The 17,369-nt window shown below is 41.1% G+C and overlaps 2 protein-coding genes across 2 annotated transcripts; one reads left to right on the forward strand and one right to left on the reverse strand.

Annotated features, from left to right (window-relative positions):
* Window positions 1-6,105: 6,105 nt before the first annotated feature.
* Window positions 6,106-10,769, reverse strand: LOC139661981 (extracellular calcium-sensing receptor-like). The gene is made up of 8 exons (XM_071540577.1): window positions 10,624-10,769; window positions 10,054-10,348; window positions 9,647-9,936; window positions 8,926-9,221; window positions 7,961-8,166; window positions 7,562-7,783; window positions 7,105-7,228; window positions 6,106-7,019 (listed from the first exon to the last, which is right to left on the reverse strand). The coding sequence occupies exons 1-8, from the start codon at window positions 10,728-10,730 to the stop codon at window positions 6,106-6,108; spliced, it is 2,454 nt and encodes an 817-aa protein (XP_071396678.1). The 5' UTR covers window positions 10,731-10,769.
* Window positions 10,770-12,645: 1,876 nt separating this feature from the next.
* On the forward strand, window positions 12,646-17,140 carry LOC139661971 (extracellular calcium-sensing receptor-like). The gene is made up of 9 exons (XM_071540566.1): window positions 12,646-12,836; window positions 13,089-13,383; window positions 13,568-13,654; window positions 13,901-14,170; window positions 14,662-14,868; window positions 15,009-15,284; window positions 15,682-15,909; window positions 16,015-16,138; window positions 16,227-17,140. Exons 1-9 carry the CDS (start codon window positions 12,727-12,729, stop codon window positions 17,138-17,140), a joined length of 2,511 nt encoding a protein of 836 aa, XP_071396667.1. The 5' UTR covers window positions 12,646-12,726.
* The last annotated feature ends 229 nt before the right edge of the window (window positions 17,141-17,369 follow it).

Below are 17,369 nucleotides of genomic sequence, written 5' to 3' on the forward strand. Positions count from 1 at the left end.
TTGAGATTGACTTAGAATGAGTTCATCCGCAGGGAAAAAAGGTAGAAAAAACTGTGTTTAACAAAAGCTGTGAAATATAAGTCGGATCAAGGCCATCTATTGCTTCAAAACTAAGCAATACAATCTTTAAAATGAAAATCTAACTAAAATCAGCTGGAAACCAAATTAAGGTACAGCTAGTAAAAATGGGAAGTATATGTTATCTGCTCTTAGTTCTCTTTAAACATGATCTGTTGCAGTTTTATGTTCTATTTTTTTTAACATCATCTTACAGTATTCTTTGAATCAAAGTTAATAAACATTCAATCCAGTATCTTTTGTGTGTATTTGTGATTGAGTGCTTGTGTATGAGTGTGTGTGTGTAGTGTATGCACACGTTGTGACACTGACAGCACGGGAGACAGAATCTCATTAAATGGCTCAGTGTGCTACTACTACCATCTAGTGGACATCAGTAAACTCAGTGAATGTTTGGATGTGAACAACTCCACATGATCAAAGACGTAAGCCTCTGCAGTTGGTGATTTTAAATGGGGCCACAAACAGATGGTCGTAGTTATCCACAGGTCGCAGAGGCTCTCCATATAAGTGTATGCACCTGCCCAAATTTTAAACTGCACTTTGGTTCTGCAGACATTTGTCTTTCAAAACAAAGTAAATTGATGGTTTAATGGTCAGTGATATAAGCAATCTATCTATTGTAATGTACAACTTAAGATACATGTGAAAAAGTGTATGCCATTTGAAAAAACAAAGAGAAACACTAAACGGGAGTTGCCTGTGACACAACTCACATTAGACCTCAAACATTAAAGTGATTTACAAAATGTATAATATGGTTCATGGCATATATTAGGTGAAATAGTTGCTGATGTGGGCTTGGTGAAATATTATCTAATGAGCACACATTCATCTTAACAACTATACAAAATCAATTTGGTATTAATTTATTACGCCCTGCCCCTACTTCTGCCCTTATGGGTTGACAAAGGGAATGACATAGCACTTTCTATAAAATTAAGTGACTGGGCTTAGAAAAAGGATAAACAGAGGAGAACAATCATGAGAACATTTTTAGACACCTATGTGTTTTTGTGTGTGTACTTCATCTTAATATTGTTCTCTTCCTCCTTTTTCTCCCCTGTGTCTTCCTCCCTTTCCTCCTCCTGTCGGTTACAGGGACAGCTTCATCTTAATCATCTTAATGGGATGCACAAGTAAGTAAATAAAACTTTATTTGTGTAGCACCTTTCAAGACGAGTGTCACAAAGTGCTTCACAAGTTAAAACATAAAAGACATACACAGTGAAAATATAAGCAACACACATACGTGCATCATAAATTAAAAACATTAAAAAGATACAGTTACAGTATAGACAACAACACACTTTAGAAAAGGCCTGTCTGTATAAATGGGTCTTGAGTTGCCACTTAAACTTTCCACAGCCTAGGCGCGACAACAGCGAAAACGCGGTTCGACTGGACTTGGGTGGGCCTGCTGGTCAGTGATGATGACTGTCGATTCCACGCTGCCCAATCCTGACCTGGCTCAGTCTGGTGTTGGGTTAGGGTTAGGCTCTTGATGACATGCTGCAGTGTGTGCCAGACAGAGGGCCTTTCAGCTGGCACAGCTGTGCCACGTTGCAGAGACTGGAGCCATGGCAGGTGAGATATCAATTTACATTCTATCTGTATATGTGTCCAAATCCTGTGCTACGGTACCTTCTAAACTGCATACTAGGTTGTTGTGTTTTTTCAGTATATAGAATTTGAATAATAAATAAACATCGAACAAAAAGTTCGGAAATTTGTGTTTGGTAGATTATTTCTCTGTTGTAACAATGCTTCTTGGCAATACATTTTATACCATTGGAAAGCCTGTTTATTTATTTCCCTTTTAAATGGTGCCCCATTTGTAAAGAACATGCATTTGTGGGATGAGCAGCACAGCTGAGTATGTGGGTTGCGCTCATGTAAAATTTGCCAAATCTTCTCTGCCAGTGCCAAACAGCTTATTCTGCTGTTGCTATTGACTCTTGTTTTGAGCTTCCGGTACCCCCAGGTGCTGACAATCAGGTACCTGATTGGCACCTGATTGGCAGCACCTGTGAGCATGGGCCCTGCTACAGTGGTCAATTGGTGTCTGCTCCAAGAATCGGCATGCCACGTTTGTCTGATCTCGATAAGGCCTGTGCGATAGGGCAACTTTTGTGGTGTTCCACAAAAGCAAGTTGCGGCATTATTTGGAGTGAGCCATAGTACCATCTCCAAACTGAAGGCCAAGTTCCATGAAACGGGGGATGTCAGAGACAGACCGCGAAGTGGGCGTCCCAAGAAGACGACACCCCAAGAAGACTGCTCCTCACCCTTTCAGCACTTAGGAACCGTAGGCTGTCTTCTACAGATTTGCAGTCAAGGTTTGTAGGACGATATGGCTCACGGCTCTTGGCCCAGACAATCCGGAACAGACTGCACGCAGCCAATCTCCGGGCTCATGGGGCTGCCAGGAGGCCTGCCATGACTGCCCTTCACCGTCAGGCCCGTTTGCGCTGGTGTCGGCAACACCTGCACTGGAACCTGAACATGTGGAGGAACGTTATGTTCAGCGATGAGTCCAGATTCTGCCTACGGAAGTTGGATTGTAGGGTCAAAGTGTGGAGAAGACGGGGAGAACGCTATGCTGATTGCTGCACCGATAGAGTAACACCTTTTGGTGGAGGCAGTGTGATGGTGTGGGGCGGCATCTCCATCACTGGAAAAACGAGGCTTGTCATCATTGGAGGCAATCTCAATGCAGAGAGATATCGAGATGAGATTCCGCAACCAGTGGCAATCCCATATCTCCACAGTCTGGGACCAAACTGGATCCTCCAAGATGACAACGCTTGCCCCCACAGAGCGGGGTTTATCAGAGACTACCTCCAGAATTTGGGAGTAGAGAGAATGGAATGGCCTGCCAACAGTCCTGACCTCAACCCAATTGAACACTTATGGGATCAGCTTGGGCGTGCTGTTCGTGCTAGAGTGACCAACACAACCACGTTGGCTGACTTGCGACAAATCCTGGTTGAGGAGTGGAATGCCATCCCACAGCAGTGTGTGACCAGGCTGGTGACCAGCATGAGGAGGAGGTGCCAGGCTGTTGTGGCTGTGTATGGTTCTTCCACACGCTACTGAGGCTCCTGACTGTTTGTTAAATGAATAAATTGTAAAATTGCCAATATGTCTTGTTTCTTCCTTGTTACTGATAGACTTCAATCATCCAATCCACCAAACAACACCAAACAAGAGTCAATAGCAACAGCAGAATAAGCTGTTTGGCATTGGCAGAGAAGATTTGGCAAATTTTACATGAGCGCAACCCACATACTCAGCTGTGCTGCTCATCCCACAAATGCATGTTCCTTACAAATGAGGCACCATTTAAAAGGGAAATAAACAGGCTTTCCAACGGTATAAAATGTATTGCCAAGGAGCATTGTTACAACAGAGAAATAATCTACCAAACACAAATTTCCGAACTTTTTGTTCGATGTTTAAATAAACCAACAAATAAAATAAATAAATAAAATGAAATAATTCAGTAGACATTCAACAAAATATGTAACTATGAGATTAGTATTCTCAAAATGTCTAGCAGCAGGATAAAAGCATTTCCTCTTCTGCTGTGTGACAGTGATTTATAGTAGGACTAATGTTATCCAGTGAGAGAAAACAACAGCATCATGTTAGTGTATGGATAGTGTATGTATGTAGCATGATTAGTGAATTGCCGGTAACATTGTATTCAGCATGCTGATTAAGTATAGAGATTGATTTTTTTATACAGCCTCTCTCTCTCTCTCTCTTTCTATTTCCTCTTTATCTGTTTCTTTTTTCTGTCAAACATGTCTAGGTTGTGTATTATTTGGAAAAGGTCAACTTCACCACAGCATTCGGTGATCAAGTGTCATTTGATGAGAATGGTGATGCCTTAGTCTATGAGGTAATGAACTGGCTGTGGCTCCCTGATGGAAGCACAAAGGTTCAGAGTGTGGGTGTGGTTAAGAAGTCAGCCTCCACAGGTGAATAGCTCACACTTGAAGAAGACAGAATCTTCTGGAATTTTGAATCCAAAAAGGTCGCATTTTTTGGCTTATTCAGCTACCTATTTTGTTGGCCAGTGAAAACTCATCATAATAGTGTCAACTAGTGTTGAATGATGTTAACAATTCTTACTCTCCCTGTAGCCGGTGTTGTCAGTGTGCAATAACAGCTGCCCCCCAGGTACCTGCTTGGTTAGAAGGAAGGGGAAACCTGTGTGCTGTTTTGACTGCATCCCTTGTTCTGAGGGAAAGATCAGCAATAAGACTGGTTGGTATACATTACGAAACTTTATCTTTAGGGATATAATATACATATGTATCTTTTTCAACACCTGCCCTTTTTTATTAGACTCCATGGAGTGCACCAGTTGTCCAGAGAGGTCCAGCTCACAGCATGGCCACTGTGTCCCTGTGAGTTCCTCTCCTACTATGAGCCCTTGGGTGTCTGCTTGACAACCACCTCATTGCTCATCACACTTATCTGCAGCACTGTCCTGGGAATCTTCACCTATCATCGCAGCACATCCGTGGTACGAGCCAACAACTCAGAACTCAGTTTCCAGCTTTTGCTGTCACTCAATTTTCTGAAAGAACTGACCATTTATTACATGTAAGAATATGTAAAACTTCAATATTGTATTTAATTCTGAAAAGTAATGAATCAGACAAAATGAATGAATTTTGGCTAAAAATAAAATTGATAATTTATGATATTTAGCTAAATAATGGAAATTTTCACCTGAAAATATATATAGTTTTGTCACTTTTGGTACGCCATACTGTATTCAGTACTTTGCAACATACTGACCGCTTCAGTTTATGTTTGTCTTGTTCTTCATAGCTAAGCTACACTCACCCTAACAATCATATGGTATGTCAGCATTTCTATATGGTACCATCACCATATAGAAATGGAATCAGTTAATTTGTTACACCGCTTTGCATCCCATGACCCTGCTTTACAACAGGTGAGGTTGTCATTGTACTGACAACACGTATGTTAAATTTTGGGAAAAGAATTTAACATTTACCAAATTTACCAAATTTTACACATTTGTTAAATGTTGAAAATAATCCAACAATTATTAAATGTGGAAAACTGGAATTCTTTTACAAAACATTTGTTAGATGTAAGAAAATTTCCATATATTTAATAAATGTCGAGAAATGATTCAGACATTTATCAAATATTCAACTTTGCTATAAAATTTGACATTTAAGGAAAAAATCTGAAAAAAAAAAAATAATAATTTCTTAGATTTATCTTAAATAATAGACAATTTGCACCTGAAAAAAAAAAAAAGATGAATATATATATTGTCACGTTTGTGACGTCAGACACACAGTGCTGCAAAACATTGTACGTCAACATAAGATGATTGTATTCACAAGATAATAAAACACATTGTTGTATAAGCGCTGCCTCTAGGTACACTATGTACAGTATGTGACATGCTATAAGCGAGCTCACCCATTTTGCAAGAATCCTGAATTTGTAGTGTATATTTTGCTATTTTACCTATTTTGATCAGTATGTAAAATCTAATTTAAACAGCAGTTACTACAGAAAAACCAAGAAGGAACTCTGTACCATTTTCTTTGGCTTTAATTTTTATTTTGCTTTAATTAAGTTAGATCTCCCAACAGGGGGCTCCAGTGGATGGTTGAACAAGGAGTACACTTGAGGGATATTATATAATAATAATAATGATAATTATATATATATATATATATATATATATATATATATATATAACAATTAATCATTTTTGTAATGTAAATGATGAAAAAATAACATTAGCATTGTCATGCAGTATATAATCTTGTATCTATATTATAAATTATGTGGTGGTCAAATATAGTTGATTCAAAATTAGACAACATAATAGATCAGTAAGGGATTCACAAAATATCACAGTAACAAAAGTTCTGACATACAAAATATTTGCACTTCTCATTAAACTACCAAGGATAAGAAATTTGTTGACTATGTTACAATTGCACAGCATAAGCTCAAACCTCAGAGGTCGTTGGAGTAGGTTTTACTCATCATATGTTTCTTTGTGTTCTTCTCTGGCCTAAACAATATGATAAAGCACTTTGGAACAAATATACACAGGATTAGTCCAAAACTGGAGGCCAGAATGGCAAATATCTCCACAGCTACAGTGAACTTCCCAGGGGAGCTGACATAAGCAGGGATAAACGTGATCCAGACTGCACAGAATATCAGCATGCTGAAGGTGATGAGTTTGGCTTCATTAAAATTATCAGGTAGTTTCCGGGCTAGGACAGCTAACACAAAGCAAAAGACAGCCAGGAGTCCTATGTACCCAAGAACCGCCCAGAACCCTATAGCTGAGCCTAATGCACATTCTAGAATGATTCTTTCCTTGTATGTGGTTAGGTTTTTAATGGGGAAAGGGGGATTGAGAACCAACCAAAGAGTGCATATCAAAGCTTGAATAAATGTGAAAGACACTACAGTCATTCTTTGCTGTGCAGGGCCAAACCATTTCATAACATTATTCCCTGGAAGTGTAGCCCTGAAGGCCATTAACACAACTATAGTTTTCCCCAGAACACAAGAGATGCAGAGGACAAAGGTGATCCCAAAAGCTGTGTGTCGCAGCATACAGGACCACTCAGAGGGCGGGCCAATGAAAGTTAAGGAACATAGGAAACATAGAGTCAGGGCGAAGAGCAGCAGAAAACTCAGCTCAGAGTTGTTGGCCCTGACAATTGCAGATGCCCTGTGACGGAAGAACACAGTCGCTGTGACAATGGCCAGACAGGCACCACCAACTGAGAATGTAGCCAAGATGATTCCTAGGACCTCATGGAAGGAGAGAAACTCTACAGGCTTGGGGAAACATATGTTTCTCTCTGCATTGGGCCAGAACTCCTCAGGGCAAGGGAAACAGTCTGGGGAATCTGAGGATACAAAATCAGAAGAAAAAGTGTTTCATCAGTCTTAGTTTTTATCTTACAGAAATTTGTGAAAAACAATTTCTTTTACCTGTAGTACTGCTAATCTCTCCCTCCGGACATGGTATACAGTCATAGCAGCAGACAGGTCTTCTTCTCTGCAGCACTTTACGAGTTCCTGGGGGACAGCTCTCACTGCACACTGACACAGGCACCTGGCACATACATACAGGCAGATATAGCTAGTGTGCTATACTGTTTTTAGGATATCACAAAATAATCAAATGTCAGAACAGAATATGTTAAAGGAATATTCCACTTAGTTTCAATATGGGGGTTATTTGGCACTTGACCGCCATGAAAACCAGAATATTAACTAATCATCAAGATCCGATATAGCATTCAGATTCACGACAAACTTGTCCCAGCTGCGTCCGATCTTGGTGAGTAGTTTTTATTCTGGTTTTCATGGCGGTCAAGTGCCAAATAACCCCCATGTTAAAATTAAGTTGAATATTGCTTTAAATGATTGCCCTCAGGCTCCTTACCTGTGTGTCACCCTCTGCCCAGGTGAGGTTCCTGTTCATACGGAACTCCTGTCCAGCTGGCAGAGATGCATCATAGTGTCCTACTGTCACAAACTCAATGTTGCCACTCTCACTTCTCTGCCAGTTAACAAGCTCATATGTGGCCACAGGATCCCCGTTGGCGTCAAAAGAGACTGGGTAACCATTACGAGAGAAATTAACGCTCTTCAGCTGACCCTGAACCTACATGGATAGAGTGGAAGAAGAGACAGTGGGGGGAAGGGGTGGGGGTGGCAGTGAGCAGCAGAGAAGGTGAATAATGTAAAAAAAAAAACATTCTATGTAATCAAAGGTAAATAAAATTTACATGTTTTTAAATTATTCAGATAATTAGGCCTTCATTTATTCTGTTTGATTGACCTGTGTGGGCTCTATCCTGGTGAATCTGTCACATTGAGTTGTGGAGTTTGTCTCCTGACACACTAAATTGTGGATGGCATGTGCTATAGCGTAAACAGCCTTGTACACCATGTTAGTGATTCGGAGTTGAGATGTGTCAGTGTACGGGCTCTGGAGCTTCTGTATATCTTCAGTTCCATCACACACTCTCTCCCCTGTGTCAGCACCTACAAACACAGAGAGACAGGAACGGGTTTATTTTAGCCTTTACAATTCTAAGAATATCATGAAATCTTATTTGGTTTTGTGTTTTCAAAGAAATCGCCAAACACGCCTTGCAACAACTTGTAGTTCTATAGTGTTCTCATTTATTTGTAAGTCAGACTCATCTTTTAAATTACTTCTCAAAGCACATTTTTAAAACATGCCTTCATAAATTTTACCTATTTTATTTGTGCTGTATTTTACTTTTTGTTAGATATATTCTTCATTATCCCTGTTTCAATTCATGTATGGCTTTATTATTGTTTACCTTATTGGCTTTTATTTGTTATTGTGTCATTTTCTGTAAAGCAGTTTGTGACCATTTTTAAATTTAAAACAACAACAACAACAATAATCATAATAATAATGATGATAATAATAATCATAATAATAATCATAATAATCATAATCATACTCATAACAATGATTAACAATTTGCTATCTAGTAACTTAATTTGTTTGCTGCAGCTTGTGCATCAATGTGTTTAAAACTTTACTTTGTTTATTTGACAGTGACAATGCACAACATATTGCACCAGAGTATAGCTAGAGGCTAATTTGCATCTGTAGTCCTTGGGCAGGAGCCGCCAACAGAAACAAAGGAAACCCATATGGGTAGATAATCCAAACGACAAGAATGTTTTAAAAACCCAACCTTACCAACCATAAAGCAGCACTGTGAGTAATAACAGCATGTTAAAAACCAATACAACTTTTCTCACTTTTTCCTAACCGGCAGTTGAATGCACCCTCCCAGAACTCAGTAAGCAGCTGGGAGCCAGCCACCTCAGCTGGAGTGAGATCAAGCAGGAAGTCTCTCAGACCTGGGATGACAGATTGTTGAATGCCAAATCCAATGGCCCCGGCACAAAAGCTGAACCTCAGCATGTCCGGGTCGGTTACCCAGGACTCACTGCCTATCCACTGGCGAGGTGGAGAGGGCTGCCGCGCCAACTCCTCCAGCAGGATCCTCATGTCTCCAGAGGCTGTAAATGCCACCACAACCATGGCTGTGGACCTGGAAAGAGACAGATTAATATCAACATGAACCTGAAATGTAATAATGGAATGCAACTAGACCTTCAAAATAGATTTACATGATTTACACGACTTGAACGTTTGAGTGTTTAATTTTGTATGTGTCAGGATAGAAAACATAACATAAAAAGGGTTTAGAGAGACTTTTAGTGTTTTTAAAAAATAGCTTACCGGTATATTGACTTAGTTTTTGTGTTTTTGTCTGTGGAATAGCATATGAGTGTCAGAATAGCCTGTATGGAAATGTTTGGCTCATCCAGTTCGGCTACTCACGTTCTCAAGAGGATCATTAAAGTTTCCGCTAATATCTTAAAAACTAAATGTTTTAAGGTTGTGGTTTGTGGAATATATAGGATATCACTATAAACATATAGGGAACACAACAGAATCAGTGAGCCTATAAACCTGCGGATAACATCAGCCACTCGTCGAATCCTGCTGCGTGGGTGCGTTCGATAAAAAGATTCCGAGTATTCCACGCAGATGCCCTCTTTCCGCGCTGCCTGAAGAAAAGACGCCATGCCGTTATTCCCATAGTCCGAGTCGGACCGGACAGCACCGATCCAGGTCCAGCCAAAGTGTTTCACAAGCTTGGCCAAAGCGTCAGCCTGGAACTGGTCACTCGGGACTGTCCTGAAGAAGGTCGGGTACTGCTGCTTATCGGACAAGCACGCACAAGTGGCAAAGTGGCTCACCTAGGAAAACAGTATAGTGCAATTATTTAACAGAACAGTAATGGCCTCGGTGGGAGAAGATCAGCACTATGTTAATTATCCAAACACCTGAGTAGGTCAGCAATTGGAGAAATTTACTTGTGGTATGTTAAAGGGCCCGATGATGCGCGACATGCTGATGGATGGCGTGGATCCGGACTCGCCGACAATAGCCGTTACCATACCCGACTGCGAGCATTTTTCGCCGGTGTCAAACATCGGGTGCAGGCCATTTGTCAGCTGGAACGCCACTTGTACCGCCACGGGAACTGAGGCGCACGAGTCGTGGATTTGGTAACCGAGCCTGATGCCAGGCAGCAGCTCCATGCTGTTGTTGATCTCCTCGATGGCAAAGACCATTGCGCGTGAGAAACGCAGTTCACGGGTGTCCATGCTGCACACAGACAATGAACCACTCATGTCACAGCTGAAGTTTGCACAATACATTGCCAATTCACAAATTAATAACAGACATTCAATGTAAAATAGAACTACAATTATTAATGACAGGCTAATTGTGATTGTTGAATTAAACACAACTGTTTCATAAAGGGTTCAGCATACTTATCAAAAAAGTTTGCAACATAATATATTGCATAATAAAACACATTTCTATCCCAGCACAATCTCATTTCCTCTTATGCCCCACTTCTTCTCCATCTTACTAACCTCCCTGTACACCTTAGGGGCTCAGGCATGCTGGTGTAGTTATGCTTCACTGTGTGCATGTAGTAGTGTATGGAGAAAACACCCCCAATAACGAAGTCACCATCCATTGAGAATGCAGGTAGACGCGGGCTGCCCTGGAGCTTACATCTGACAGAGTGAGCAGGAGCCCCTGTCACAGATGCAGCCCCAGGCCCGACCCCAGCACCAGTCAGAGCCTCTATGAGCCCAGTCCCTTGTTTCAGGCTGTCCCCAGACCCATTCAAGGCAAGAGCTGAGTGCAGCACAACCAAACCCAGAGCCACCATCAGCCCAGTAAAAAGAGTTGAGGAGATCCCCATCCCTGAAGTGTGTGTATGTGTGGATAAGGCAGCTCTCACAGGTCAGAATGCATTACCACTGGGTTATATAGCTTTTCACACAAATACTTCCCTCCTTCTACTGTACGTCAGCTTACTATCCATCAGAGAGAAGAGGCCCTATACCTGGTGGTCTTGTCTTTGTCTTAGTAGCTGCTGTTCAAGTCTTCAAGGACTACAGGTTATATTCTCCACTCAATATCCTTGTCCCTAGCCTCCCATTGTTAATCCCCCTTTATAAAAAACAGATATTACCCCATCATGCAGTTACTTACACCTAGACAATGTTTATTACTTGGTTTTCACTCATGTTTCATGAGTGAAACATGAGTGAAAACCTCTCCCCCCCAAACACGAACAAACAAACAAACAAAAAAAACATGTCATGTTCAAAACAAACATTTAAATTTCCTTTTTACATTTTAGGCAGTTAGATGATGCTCTTATTGAGAGTGACTTAGTTCATCCATTCGAGAGAACATATACTTCCTATTTTTACTAGCTGTACCTTACTTTGGTTTCCAGCTGATTTTAGCTGATTTAATTTAAAGATTGTATTGCTTAGTTTTGAAGCAATAAATTGCCTTGATCCAACTTATATTTCACAGCTTTTGTTAAATGAATTGTTGCTGCATTCTGAACTGGTTGCAGATCACTAGCTCTACATTTGATGAATTTTGATATGCTTGCATTTTCGGGCAAGCTACAATGACTTAGATCTGACTCCCCAATCGAATCATAGAGTCAACACAGGGTATTTGAGTATTAAAAAACATAGATATTGGTCTTGTTACAATACTTAAACATGATCTGTTGCAGTTTTACGTTATATTTTCACAGTATTCTTTGAATCGATATTAATAAACACCCAATCCAGTATATTTTGTGCAGCATGCAGCATTGCATGTGTGGGTTTGTGATTGAGTGCTTGTGCGTGAGTGTATGTATAGTGTATGCATGCGTTGTGACACTGACAGCATGGAAGAAACAGAATCTCATTAAATGGCTCAGTGTGCTACTACCATCTAGTGGACATCACAGTAAACTCAGTGAATGTTTGGTAGTGAACAACTCCACATGATCAAGAATGTAAGCCTCTGCAGTTGGTGATTTTAAATGGGTCTATCTAGGGCCACAAACAGATGGTTGCGGTTATCCGCAGGTCGCAAGGCTCTCCTTATAAGTGTATGCACCTGCCCAAATTTTAAACTGCATTTTGGTTCTGTAGACATTTGTCTTTCAAAACAAGTAAATTGATGGTTTAATGGTCAGTGATATATGCAATCTATCTATTGTAATGTTCAACTTAAGATACATGTGAAAAAGTGTATGCCATTTGAAAAAACAAAGAGAAACACTAAACGGGAGTTGCCTGTGACACAACTCAGACCTCAAACATTAAAGTGATTTACAAAATGTATAATATAGTTTATGGCTTATATTAGGTGAAATATTTGATATTAATTTATTAGGTCCTGCCCTTACTTCTGCCCTGATGGGTGGTGTGGATGATAACACAATGACGCAAGACAGCGAAGGGGATGACATAGCACTTTCTATAAAATTAAGTGACTGGGCTTAGAAAAGGGATAAACAGAGGAGGACAATCATGAGGACATTTGTTGACACCTATGTGTTTTTGTGCATGTACTTCATCTTGATATTGTTCTCTTCCTCCTTTTTCTCCCCTGTGTCTTCCTCCTTTTCCTCCTCCTGTCGGTTACAGGGACAGTTTCATCTTAATGGGATGCACAAGGCTGGGGATGTGGTTCTGGGTGGGCTGTTTGAGGTCCACTTCTTCTCTGTCTTCCCTGAGCTGTCTTTCACCTCGGAGCCACAGCAGCCCAGCTGCCACGGGTGAGTCTGTGATGAGTCTGAGATACAGCTGAAAGCAGAGACTGGTGTAGATCAATTTCATTAGTTTATCTATTCAAAGTACTCATTCTGAAGGTATTATCCTGTGATTTTTTTTTTTTTTTCATTTTTTAAATGACATTTCATTATATGACATAAATCTTGAGTTAATATTTGAATGAACACTGTTCCCATGTTTGTCATATAGTATTTTTTTTTTCAGTAGTAGCTATACAGTCGTAATTTTTGTGTTAGTTTTGATGTTCTAGGATTCAGGCAGGCCCAGACCATGGCCTTTGCTATTGATGAGATCAACAGGAACTCCAACCTGCTACCGAATGTGACTCTGGGATACAGTCTCTATGATAACTGCGTCAAACTAGGAATTGGATTCCGTGCTGCATTATTGTTGGCCAGTGGCCGAGAGGAGCAGTTTCTGTTGGACAACACCTGTTTAGGGTCCCCTCCAGTCCTAGGGATTGTGGGTGATTCTTCCTCTACACGTTCTATTGCCATCTCCAGTGTCTTAGGTTTGTACAGAGTACCTATGGTAAGTTTTCCCTGTTACCATCAGAAAATGCTTTTTGATATTCCTGATTTTGATTGAATTGTAAATTTAAATATGTAATAAGCAACTTATATAATTTACAGCTGAAAAAACTTGTAAGGACTTTTAGTCACTTGCACAATAATTCTATCATATTTTAGGATCACACTTTCTGTGTCTCTTACAGGTGAGTTACTTTGCCACATGCTCTTGCCTGAGTGACCGGCAAAGGTTCCCATCCTTCTTTAGAACAATCCCAAGTGATGCCTTCCAGGTGAAAAAAAAAATAAAAAATGATACTTTCAATCAGAAATGTATTTAAAGTGAATGAAACTGATTTGCTTTTGTGTATGAAAAGCCATGTGCTTTGTGTGTGTCATTAATGGAGCTATATGGTCTCAGATGAGACAGCTGAAAGACAATAATTAAACCGTGGCCATTGTGAGACTTGTATAGGAGGTTTTCCGCTGAAAGAATATTCCAGCCTGAGCTCTAATCCTTACACTCTCTATCCAACTAGGTGCGTGCTATGCTCCAGATTCTAAAGCGGTTCGGCTGGACTTGGGCGGGCCTGCTGGTCAGTGATGATGACTATGGACTCCACGCTGCCCGATCCTTCCAATCTGACCTGGCTGAGTCTGGTGGAGGTTGTCTGGCCTACTCAGAGGTTTTGCCTTGGGGCAATGACCCAACTGAACTTAGGAGGATCGTCGATATGATGAGGAAATCCACAGCTCGCGTGGTCATTGTGTTTGCACACGAGAGCCACATGATTCACCTCATGGAAGAGGTTGGGGTTATAATACATCTTAATTTAGGAGTCCATAATTTTAAAGAAGGTGAAATAATGATATTTTATTCCTCTAACCGAAAGATGGCAACTTTTTGGTTACCATGACATCAAAATTGTCAGCAAATGGAAAAATCAAGGTTTTGTCTTTGGTCTCCATAGCACTCTGTACAACAAATAAGTAAATATTTGAATAATTCACACCTCTCACTGGTAAAAGGAGCTATAACCACAAGAAAAATAATCATCCTGATTGCATTAACAGACTGACTCCCATTTCTCTAACCACCGTTTTGACAAAATATGCAGACTCCACTTTGAACAGACATGCATCACCCTTCCACTTAATAACTTGTAAAACATTGGATTATACCAGTGCTTATGTGACATGTACAAGATGCTATATGGCATAATCATACAATTTAGTTGAGTAGATATTACATTAGTGCCACTGATGTCTGGACTTATATTTGGCAAAATAAAATCCACAGGTGATAAAGCAGAATGTGACAGGTCTGCAGTGGATGGCCAGTGAAGCCTGGACAGCAGCTACTGTGCTCCAGACCCCCCGCCTCATGCCGTACCTGGGAGGCACGCTGGGCATTGCCATCCGTCGAGGAGAGATACCAGGGCTCAGGGACTTCCTGTTAAGAATTCGTCCTGACAATGACCCTAACAACAGCTATGAAAATAGCATGGTGAGATTTTGACCTTACACTCTTCTGAAATCACAAGAATAGTATACTGTCAGCATACTATTGTTTTTATTAACATTGATTTTTTTTTATATGTTTACAATTTCTTATAATTAGTGTTAATCTTCATCTAATTTCTTCAGGTGAGGCAGTTTTGGGAATACACATTTCAGTGTAGATTTGCACCACCACCAGCAGGGTGGCTGGATGCTGGGGGAGCGCTGTGCACTGGACAGGAAGATCTGGGGAACGTGGAAACTGGCTTTTTGGATGTGTCAGAACTCAGGCCAGAGTACAATGTGTACAAGGCTGTGTATGCCCTGGCGTACGCCCTTGATGACATGCTGCAGTGTGTCACAGGTAGAGGGCCTTTCAGCGGGCACAGCTGTACCACTTTGCAGAGAATGGATCCATGGCAGGTGAGATATCAGTTTACATTCTACCTGTTTATGTTTCCAAATCCTGTGCTGAATACTACTGTTTTGGTTTCAGTATATAGAAATGATATGTGAAATGATTCAGTAGACAGACATTCAACAAAACATGTAACTATGAGATTAGTGTTCTCAAAATGTCTAGCAGCAGGATAAAAGCATTTCCTCTTCTGTTGTATGACAGTGATTTATAGTAGGCCTAATGTTATCCAGTCAGAGAAAACAACAGCATCATGTTCAGTGTTTTGACTTCAGTATGGATAAAAACATAACATTGTATTCAGCATGCTGATTAAGGATAGAGATTGTTTTTTTTATACAGCCTGTCTCTCTTTGTCTTTCCTCTTTATCTCTGTGTGTTTTTTCTGACCAACATGTCTAGGTTGTGTATTACTTGGAAAAGGTCAACTTCACCACAGCATTTGGTGATCAGGTGTCATTTGATGAGAATGGTGATGCCTTACCAATCTATGATGTTATGAACTGGCTGTGGCTCCCTGATGGAAGCACAAAGGTTCAGAGTGTGGGTGTGGTTAAGAAGTCCGCCTCCACAGGTGAAGAGCTCACACTTGATGAAGACAGAATCTTCTGGAATTTTGAATCCAAAAAGGTCACTTCTGCTTATCAGCTACCTATTTTGTTGGCCTGTGGAGAACTTATCATGATAGTGTCAAATAGTGTGGAATGACAGTGATAATTGTTACTCTCCCTGTAGCCGCCCCGGTCAGTGTGCAGTGACAGCTGCCCCCCAGGTACCCGCATGGCCAGAAGGAAGGGGGAACCTGTGTGCTGTTTCGACTGCATCCCTTGTTCTGAGGGAAAGATCAGCAATAAGACTGGTTGGTATACATTACAAAATTGTGTTGTCTAACTTTAGGGATGTACTGTATGGCTGTATCTCCTTCAACACCTGCCCCATTTTTTTAGACTCCATGGAGTGCAACAGTTGTCTAGAGGACTTCTGGTCCAGCCCCCAGCGTGATCAATGTGTCCCTAAGAGAATGGAGTTCCTCTCCTACCATGAGCCCTTGGGTATCTGCTTGACAACCACCTCATTACTAGGCACACTAATCTGCACCATTGTCCTAGGAATCTTCACCTATCATCGCAGCACACCTATGGTACGAGCCAACAACTCAGAACTCAGCTTCCAGCTCTTGCTGTCACTCAAACTATGCTTCTTGTGCTCACTGCTGTTCATTGGCCGTCCCAGGCTATGGACATGCCAGCTGAGGCATGCAGCATTTGGGATCAGCTTTGTGCTTTGTGTCTCATGTATCCTGGTGAAAACCATGGTGGTGCTGGCTGTGTTCAAGGCCTCCAAGCCCGGGGGTGGAGCCAGTCTGAAGTGGTTTGGTGCTGTACAGCAGAGAGGGACAGTTCTGGCTCTAACTTCCATCCAGGCAGCAATCTGCACAGCCTGGCTTGTCTCTTCCTCACCAGCTCCTCACAAAACCACACAATATCACAATGACAAGATAGTCTATGAGTGTGTAGTAGGGTCCACAGTTGGTTTTGCAGTGTTACTGGGTTATATTGGCTTACTGGCTATCCTCAGCTTCCTCCTAGCATTTCTGGCAAGGAATCTTCCAGACAACTTCAATGAGGCCAAGCTCATCACTTTCAGCATGCTGATCTTCTGTGCTGTGTGGGTGGCCTTTATCCCTGCTTACATCAGCTCCCCAGGCAAATATGCAGATGCGGTGGAGGTATTTGCCATCCTGGCCTCTAGTTTTGGCCTCTTGGTGGCACTGTTTGGTCCAAAGTGTTATATAATCCTGCTGAGACCTGAGAAAAACACTAAAAAAGCTATCATGGGCCGAGGCACCACCAAGACATAAAAGTAGCACTTCAATGTATCACTCACAATGTATCCTTAACATTTTTTCTTCACTCAACACAGATATCCTTATGAAAGTGGCAAAGTGAGACAGACAATTGCAATGTTAAGTAACAGAGGAATCAGGGCTGACCACAATTAAATGTGTTTTACTATGAAATTGGTTACCACTGGGATCACTACTCTGGTTTGGAAGGGTCAAACCCTGTGCATTTTTGTCACCATGCAAT

Source organism: Centroberyx affinis, unplaced genomic scaffold (genome assembly GCF_046629955.1).
Source record: "Centroberyx affinis isolate AG114_WGS23_722 - 3 ecotype Tasmania unplaced genomic scaffold, CSIRO-AGI_Caff_v1 ptg000211l_1, whole genome shotgun sequence".
In the NCBI taxonomy this organism is placed as follows: domain Eukaryota; kingdom Metazoa; phylum Chordata; class Actinopteri; order Beryciformes; family Berycidae; genus Centroberyx; species Centroberyx affinis.

Excerpts from the sequence above, each read along its gene's own strand:
- LOC139661981 (XM_071540577.1), bottom strand. The coding sequence starts at position 10,730 with ATGGATGGTGACTTCGTTATTGGGGGTGTTTTCTCCATACACTACTAC. Across the intron at positions 9,222-9,646 it reads GTGGCTGATGTTATCCGCAG|GTCCACAGCCATGGTTGTGG; the intron begins GTTTATAGGCTC and ends GTCTCTTTCCAG. Across the intron at positions 7,784-7,960 it reads CCAGGATAGAGCCCACACAG|GTTCAGGGTCAGCTGAAGAG; the intron begins GTCAATCAAACA and ends CTATCCATGTAG.
- LOC139661971 (XM_071540566.1), top strand. The coding sequence starts at position 12,727 with ATGCACAAGGCTGGGGATGTGGTTCTGGGTGGGCTGTTTGAGGTCCAC. Across the intron at positions 15,910-16,014 it reads GGAATTTTGAATCCAAAAAG|CCGCCCCGGTCAGTGTGCAG; the intron begins GTCACTTCTGCT and ends CTCTCCCTGTAG. Across the intron at positions 16,139-16,226 it reads AAAGATCAGCAATAAGACTG|ACTCCATGGAGTGCAACAGT; the intron begins GTTGGTATACAT and ends CCATTTTTTTAG.